This window comes from Rhopalosiphum maidis, chromosome 1 (assembly GCF_003676215.2).
Source record: "Rhopalosiphum maidis isolate BTI-1 chromosome 1, ASM367621v3, whole genome shotgun sequence".
Classification (NCBI taxonomy): domain Eukaryota; kingdom Metazoa; phylum Arthropoda; class Insecta; order Hemiptera; family Aphididae; genus Rhopalosiphum; species Rhopalosiphum maidis.
In genome coordinates, this window is record NC_040877.1 from 2,333,818 (window position 1) to 2,343,190 (window position 9,373).

The 9,373-nt window shown below is 27.0% G+C and overlaps 1 protein-coding gene across 2 annotated transcripts in view; it reads right to left on the reverse strand.

The window, feature by feature from the left end:
- Positions 1-8,725, reverse strand: part of LOC113548393 (protein unc-13 homolog 4B) — a 34,823-nt gene extending 26,098 nt beyond the window's left edge. Inside the window, exon 1 of one of the 2 annotated variants that reach the window (XM_026949254.1) lies at positions 8,211-8,725. In XM_026949254.1, coding sequence (XP_026805055.1) covers positions 8,211-8,374 — 164 coding nt within the window. In that variant the 5' untranslated portion in view covers positions 8,375-8,725. The remainder of the gene's footprint in view (positions 1-8,210) is intronic. The other variant, XM_026949252.1, reaches the window with a different exon arrangement.
- Positions 8,726-9,373: the final 648 nt, after the last annotated feature.

Here is a 9,373-nt window from a genome sequence, read left to right on the forward strand (position 1 = left end):
ATCTAAAAGCACCTGTTGACTAATAAAAATGTTGGTTTTGTTGTTAATAATTATATAAATATATAAAAAAATTAATGTTTTGATCATTGCAATAATTACAATATAGTTATTAGACTAAATTATATATTGTGAATGTAGTTAAATATACATTAATTTCTTATTAAACATGATATGCAGATACGCTTATATATATATATATATTATATTATAGTTAAATGTTTAAAAAAATTTCACTAAAAATAATAATGCAATATGACATGTTTATGATAAATTAAATATTATAATGGTTTGCGTATTTTTTTTATTTTTAAACATCTTGGTCCTTGAACTTATTGCTTAAATTGATTTTCGTGTCATATAATTACGATATCATGAAGTCATGACCCTAAGAAGAAAAAATTAACCACTAAAAAACCGATTTTTATTTTATATACATACGTGTAGGTAGTTGTATATGGGAGGTATAGGTACTATTTGTTGATGTCCATACAATACAATAATAACTTATAGCTGTACGAGTCATGAAACTTCAAAACCATAATTATAATTTGAAAGGCAATATATATTTAAAAAATATATAATCGGAGGATTCAAGTGGGAGGGCACTATGTGTTAATATACATGTTTGGGAAATTAAAATAATATATATACTATATAGGTGAGTATTGAAATAAATAACAATAATTTGAATACGTTTGAATACGTTTGACTATCGATAAACATAAATAAACCATAATATGATGAGTTTATAATCTGATAAAATAAAATTTTGGTCGATTTTTCATTCATTTAAACTTACTGTTGTTACTTGTTATTTTATAACAGATTTTATTTAGATTTTAATTTTTTTTTTTTGTATTCAGTGAAAATGAAATTAAGTAGGTACTTGAAGGTCGATAGAAGACAATGAATAAAAATTACAAATAATACAATCACATAACACTACACATATAATGTGTATGCCTGTAATCTGTATGAGTACGAATGTCGAATAGCGATATAGCATACTATAGTTAATGCAGAAAAATACAATAAAATAATAGTTCTATTATTTTTAACTTAACAATAATTATCCGTTGTTAATAGTCTATTCTTTTTTAACAGTTTATGCTGTTTTAGCGTTGGGAAATTTTTACTATGTAGTAGTTTTCATTTCTTTCTGCACTATAATCAAGTAAGAAGATATAAATCTATTTATGTTTATATACTGCAATTGAAATAAATGTACACATTATACTCATTATAGTATAATACTTTATAATACATCATGTATAATAAATATTTTATATTATATCTATTACCTATTATACGTCCTACGATGTATTAACAATATTAAGTATTATAACTATTAACAATGCACTTTATTAGTTTTGAATATTTCTTATGAATACGTAAAGCTCAAATTTAAATATTTAAATTAAATAAGCTTAAACTTTTTACAATAAATTAATCGGTAAAAACAACTTAAACGAATATGACAATGGTAAATATTGTAGTTAACATCGCCATATCTTATAAATGCATATTATATCAGGACGATGCGTCATGTGAGTGAATAAAAGATTTTTTTTAATGAAATCCGATTTTATAATCATTGACTTAGTTTTTAAAATTAAAATATAATTACATACTATATTATACATTTTACCTATGCGTTATACCGATTGTTGACCACAATTTTTTCTTGGAAAAATGTACGTAACCTATAGGAAGCATGACATATAAAATATACATAATATACCGATTTCAATATTTCATGTGCTTGAACAAATAAAATGTACAACGTTAAAAATGTTAATTGCTGACTATAGTTATTTATGTGTCTACGAATTCTGTTGTTCTCCGTGATACACAACAGTGAAGCACGTTAGTGTCGAATGAGTTGCTACTTCAGTATTTGCGTATATTAAGGCGTTAATATCTAATTCTAATAAAAATGACATAATAACTGTAAAATAACAACTCATTTGTTTACGAACCACACATTTGTAACTTAATTCAAAATCTAAAATTAATATTATACTACATACCATTTTATATTATTATTATTTTATTTATAAATAAAGAGTGAAAAATTCCGTGGAGTCACTTTACTGTACAGTAGTTTTCGAATGTTGAGTGTACTTTATCATTAATAGTATAGGTTCATATGCGTAGCCAGGAATTTCCAGAGGGAAAGGGTTATATCACCTAAACTTAATGTACAAAATAAAATAAAATATACTATACTTGTCAATATTAATATTTATATTAAATAATAACGATATTGTAATAATATGCGATTTGAAGGGGCTTGGGGGAGGCTAATTCCTTGTATATATCCCCTTCCACCTTTATATATCTCAGGGAGCATACACATAGTACATATATGCAAATTATAATAGCTCCCCTAAATTTAAAACTCAAATAGCGCCTAAGTATTTTTCACTATTTTATTATATATTAGTTGCTAACATTCTTAATCTGTTTGTTATGCGTGTAATTTTTGTTGTTTTTATTTATATTATTTCTCAGATATTTAAAGTCCGTCACAGTTTGAAGACTATAGTTGAATATTATTTAATTGTATTTTAATTAACAACAGCGTGAATAACTAACTAACTAGGTTAGTAATAAATTGTATAAATACCACAATATTAGTATAAATATTTTGAAAATTGTATTGTGTATAAATATTCAGGTTTTTCCGTATTCAAATTAATAAATATTTATATGAGGTATTACAAATGAGTAATTTCCTCTTTACGGCTCTTAAAATTATATACCTATCGGCTATCATACTACATTACTGCAAAAAATATATTATAATAAATAATAATATTGAAGATTAAAGAATTTTTATTAATTATAAAAAAAAAAAACACACATAATAGCGAAACCAGTGAAACCAACAGATTCCTAATTTTGCTTAGAATCTCAAATATTTAAGATTTACAATATGTATTCATATTTATAATAATCAAATGTTATGTACTAGTATGTTGATTAGGTTAGATTAGACAAAAGTAAGCTTCCAATTACACTACTTCAAAGTTTCAAACTGAGAATTTAAAAAAAAAAAATGTTTAGAGCAAAAAAAAAATAACTTGATTATTATTTTTTATGAAAGCTATGCTCATTAAATATCAGAAATAACAGATAATTATAAATTAAAATATTAAGACGAAATCTACTTTTACAAAAATATAAATGATCTAGTTGAAGTAAATTTAACAATTATTTATTCAAATTATAGATTTTTACCCAGTACCATAACTTTTTTAGAAAGCCAGAATATTTTACTACCTAACAGACTCAATTAAATTAATAGAAACTGCATGAAGTAAAATATGTAAAGTTAATGGTACAAACGGCACTAATATGAATAAAAAATGTGAATATATTTTTAAAAAAATAACGGTTTTTATATTATTACGAAAATTTTAAAAGTATTATCCGATGATGAATCCCAGATTTGAAAAGCAACGATTTGTTGCATTATAAATACGCACCAACGCACCATTACATCCGTTGGTGTAGAACGTTCTTTTTTACGCTACAAAAATCTGTTAACAAACAACCGATGCTCAATGTGGTTTAAAAACTTATTTAAATCATTAAACTTTTTTTTTGGGGGGGGGGTAGTGGTGTCAGATGATGAGAATTGTACATATTCTTATAAATCATTGACAGTACATTATATGAAAAATAAATTATTCAATTAGAAATAGAATACTACAATTAATTATTGTGTTATTTTTTCAGAGAATATTTTAAGGGCATATTTTTACCAACACAAAAAAAATAATAATATTAAGTAATGCTATTTAACATCCGTAACCCATAACGGCTATAACTATAAAAGAAAGCATTTTTTTATAAGTTAGGTTAAAACAAGTCAAAATAGTCGTATGTTAGTTTTCGATTCATAGATAAACCTGTAATGCGTTTTACCTTAATGCGCTAGTGCACTGCCCTATTACGTAGGCACTTAATTTTCAAAAAAAAAAAGACGAGTTCCGTCAGACATGCAGAAGTTTTTACAAGCTCAGCTACAAGATTCGGTATAGTTGGTTTGCTGAAATATCTTTGTAAACAATATTATACGCATTTGTGAACAGCAATAAAGCGAAAACAAACTTTCGTTCGAAATTTACACTACACATGTTTACGCAATTGGACAATGAAGCAAAAACTGTTTGATTGAGGGAACTACAGATGGCAGTAACAGTTTTCCCGTGACTGTTCGTCGGAAAATATCGTGGTTAGGTATTTATTTATCGATGTACGTTCACTACTCTAAACTCATCATACAATTTAATATAATCAACTTAAGCTTTTCACACATATATATAAAGCATGTTACCAAAATGTTATTGCCTAGTTACCTTTATATAAATACAAAATCGGGTTTGCAATTGTCAATTACGTATTTACGTATGTCGTGAATAGCGTGTTGTATGGATTCGTGTTCAAAAGTTGAGCTCGGCCCAACACAGGAAATTTCTCAGTAGATAGTGGTTAGTTAATGGTATTATTATTATAACGGCTAATCGCAGAGCATATGGTAAAAGGCGCACTATACGACAAATGATATAGTTGTGAATCCAGTTTTATGCCAAATTACCAAATACTTGAAACACTACAATATGGTATGATGAATATAATTTTTAACTCTTTATTATGTGTAACTGATTGTTATAATATATATAATTTAACCACTAGCAAATTCTACGTACACATGCATTATTTCTATACTTAATATACATATCTAAAATAAATGGAAAAGTTATACATTTAATACACTTTTTTTTGTTAATTTATGGGTAACATGGATGACAAAAAAAAAACAGTAATTGATTATTATTAGATTAGAAATTATTATATTTAAATTAATATATTATGTAAAGTAACATGTCGGAAATATGGATAAAATTTGTGTCGCACACAAATAAACCATCTTTAGATGTCTCCTCTGTCAAAAAACATAGAAGTACTGGAAATTATTTGAATTTCCACGAAAAAAATTAAACATTGAAAAATCAACCCAAACATATACGGTTACAGTCAACTATTATAGATCTTATGAAATATCTTAAGAACGATACATAAGCTAGGGAACTGACCAGATTAAAGTTTCTACGTCGGGAACCGTTGAAACATCCGAAAAGCTAGATACACAGCGTGAAGCTGAACGTTTACGACAATGCTGGTTAAGAACTAAAATCAACCTTGAATAAAATCAACGTTCAATTATACGATAAAAAAATATGGTTACCAAACGCATCGCGATATCGTTCATTAGTTCAGTCACGTATACAGGGAGGATTTTTGGGGTTCAACCCCCCTCCCCCCCCCCGAGATATTTTTGATTAACGAGGAAAAAATTGTTTTATTATGGTGCGGCACAATCTGTATTGCTAAATTTTGTAAACCCCCTCCAAAATTTTATTTTGTGTGCGTGACTGCATTAGTTCAATGATTAATTTGTGCTTTCATTGTGGTGCTTTGAAGTTTCCACTCGCGTTACTCTAAACGTTAGTATCAAGCAACAGATTTAACATGGATGCATTTTTTACTGGCAATAAAATCCTTTAAAATAGCTAGTATAGTATACATAATATGGGCAGTGGTCAACATTTGAAGTAATCGCTGTGATGCTGTCTACCACATTATAAATGTACAGTATTATAACAAAATTAAATATAAATGGTACACTTGGAATTGATTACTGTAACAGATATTTATCATTAGTCAGCGATAGGAAACCCGAATTGACTGTTTTCTTCACATACGATTCCCGATCAAAATGTCTTTGCATCACCGCGCACCGCCAAAAGTGGTTACCTATCAAGGGCGGACCCAGGAGGAGGTTTGGATGGTTAGGTGACCCACAGTTTTTTTTTCCAGTAAAATCTGGTACCTTAAAATGACAAACTACATAAATATGTACAATACTATAATAATAAAAAATAAAATAATATTAAATAATAATAATTTATAAAATGTACACAGACACGAGAACATTTCTATAAAAATATAATTATAAATGTATTAATATATTATGATACATAGAAAAACGTGAAGACTGGGTAGTGGGTACATTTTTTAATTGAATATCAATTAAATGTAACAAATAAAAATGACAATTGTTTAATAATACCAAAGTTTGTAAGTAAGTTTTAAATTTTACTTAAAACTTAGTTGTGACTTATCATAAGTCACTTATGTGTTATCGCTTATAGTTATATTAAATGTTAGTATTAAAATATATTATAAATGAGGTAAATTGCGAGTGCAGTGAGCGACTTTATAAAGCATAGTTGGTTGAACCTTCTATACAGTGGCCTTTCGTAAGTGAGGCAGACACACAGTACTAAAATCCTAGGTTCGTCACTGATACTTATAGACGTATAGTAGGACGAAATCCCATCATTTTAGTATTTGTTAAGTATTTGTTTTTAAATGGATATACATATACATTTAAATAATCTAATATGTCATACCTAGTCACCTACTTTATAAATTGTGATTACTGATTACCAATGTATAGTAACATAATTAATACTAAGCTATCAAAGTATTTGACTTATTAAGATTCAATTAATAGAATTATTCTACTAGGTATATAGTATTTAGTTAATTTGTAATTTATAATGTATCAGTGTAAGAGTAGATACTCTACTTTTACATTTTTTTTTTAAAAATAAATAGCAAAAATGTCTCTATTTAGTTACACACGGCAGCTGCATTAATGCATTTAGCATAATATAAATTATGTATAATGTAATATAATAATATGTATAGTCAATCCAATCCAACAATGTGCCAACCAAATCCCAGGTGCGTGTGCGTGATAACGAATTTTAATTTCATGTTTAATTAATTCACTTTATGGTTTACCGTAACAACCGAGCGCACATTGCATAGAGTAGTACTCTATGGCCCATTGTCATATTGATAATAATAATATTAATAACAAAAACAAAATATTCAGATAATTCATTACCTTAATAATAACATTCAACATTTTATTAAAATATAAATACGACGATAAGTATAATGTAAAATGTATAAATAAAAAAATCCATGTATGATTTCTGCAAAATTCATAACGAATTTTTACGTTCATTTTTAAAAATAACTTATTTTTTAAAGGATATATTATGTATGATTTAAACTTATTATTACAATACTAAAATTGAAACAGTTTCGATGGAGTTCAATTGTTTTTCCGTTTCACTTGCGAAATCGAACATTATCCGTCGTATTATACTACTGTATTAGGGTAGAACATTTTACGTTTAATAACAACAATGTCAGCTGTTGCAGTTTTAAAATACGGCATCCTATAAAACCTGTTTCAGATTTTCAGAGGGTGTCCTCCTATAAAGGATACAAAGATTTTACCATTTTTAAATTAAAGGAGAATATAACCTTTATGATATAGGTGAAATATTATATACGAGGAACTCGTCGTATTTTATTACAATAAAATATAATATGGTAGGTATATGTTAAAATTATTTTAAAAAATATATCGATTTATGGTTTTATGTTTGATTTCGTTGCTAATGGTTACCGTTTACACTTTAATGTGTATTGTATTATTAGTTATATAGTATATAAATCAAGTTATAGTAATATATATATCATATTTAACGTTATACATTATTACATACATATGATAAATATATAATTATCAAATACATTGTAATATACAACTACGTATACAAGTTTAAGTGCATAAAATCGTTATGATTAATGACTATATTATTATATAGTATAAATATATGATTTTCTATAGAAACTTATTGATATAATGATATTTATTAAATTTTTAAAATTATTCCAATATCTATGTTTGTATTGTTAAAATATGAACTGTAAATAAGTTTATTTAAATGTTTATATTATTTAAAAATCAAATGATTAATTAGATATTTTCCATCCTGTTAAAAATTATGAAAAAATAATTTCCTGACGAGTCGTTTGTATAAAAATTTTACGTAAATACAATTTTAACAGCAAAAGACATAGTTTTTTATTCTTCCACACTCATTAACACAATAAAACTACTATAAATTATAATGTGCGTGATATTAAAATTATTATTTTTCATGAACGCGTTCGTCGTAATGGTGGTTTCTAAACATGTAATTTTTAAATCATACTAAATATTTATTTCAAAAATATTCTCAAAATATAAAAAATGAATGACAATGACTTACGGTCTGACTTTACGGCCTTTTCTTTTGTGCCAACTGTCTACAATGGCTTTGCTGATCACGGCCTTTTTTCCCACCAAAGTCCGTCCAAATTTAATCGCTTTCTGTCTAACGGTTTGCGCCGTTCTCTTACATTCGTTTTCTGGTAATCGTAATACTTCAGCCATTTTTGTATGAATATATTTTATGCATTCATGATATTTTGCGCAAATCGAACTATCGATATTATGTAGTAACGTACGATAATTATTTAATACATAAACGTATAAAGTGTATACTAATCGATACTATAGTTTTAATAACTAAACTAAACGATGAAAATCACGATACGCCTATCTGTAATATTATATTTTATTAAATACGCACTGCTTGCATTATAAAAATATATCTGCGTCTGCAGATACGGGTTCGACGGCGGACGGCAGACGACACGAGAACAATCGAAACCCAAACGTGCAACGCCAACACACACGGCTCCTGCGGTATATCACCATTCCCTATCACTGCTACGACGAGCGGACAAACAAGTGCACTGTCGAAGCGTAGATCCTGACTGGCGTGTGTACATGTTGAGGGGCTCGATCGTCCAGTATAATATTATATGTTTATACAAAATACGAGTATAATAAGTAAACACGTGCTCTGGTAGCGCGCGGTTGGATTAAATTTGTATTTTTATTTATCATTATAATTTATAATATTATGCCCAAGGATCAGACCTGAGTGTTCACTTACACAGTGGTGAAACTCTATATGTGACTGAAAAACGAATAATTTTCTGTAGACTTTGCTGTTTTAGTAAGAAAATGATCGAATTATGTACTATTATTTCTTATTGTAATTTACAAGTAATAATCTAATATAACGATTGACATAATATCATATGTGTTTGTCATCGTCACTCAAAACCACAAGTACTTACATAATATTATTATATAATATAATAATATAACATACACCTGCAAGCTGCACTATTTACTTTAAGCTATTTCGAAAAAAGTACATATGTTTACGTTTTCTATGAATTTATGCAATATAATAGTTGCAGGAATACACGTTGCAATACACAAACAATTATTATAAAAACAATAAATTTCCAAAAAATCTACTGTAAATAAAAAGCTAAATGATATTTCTTAAAATTTAAAAGTCATAGATTAATATTA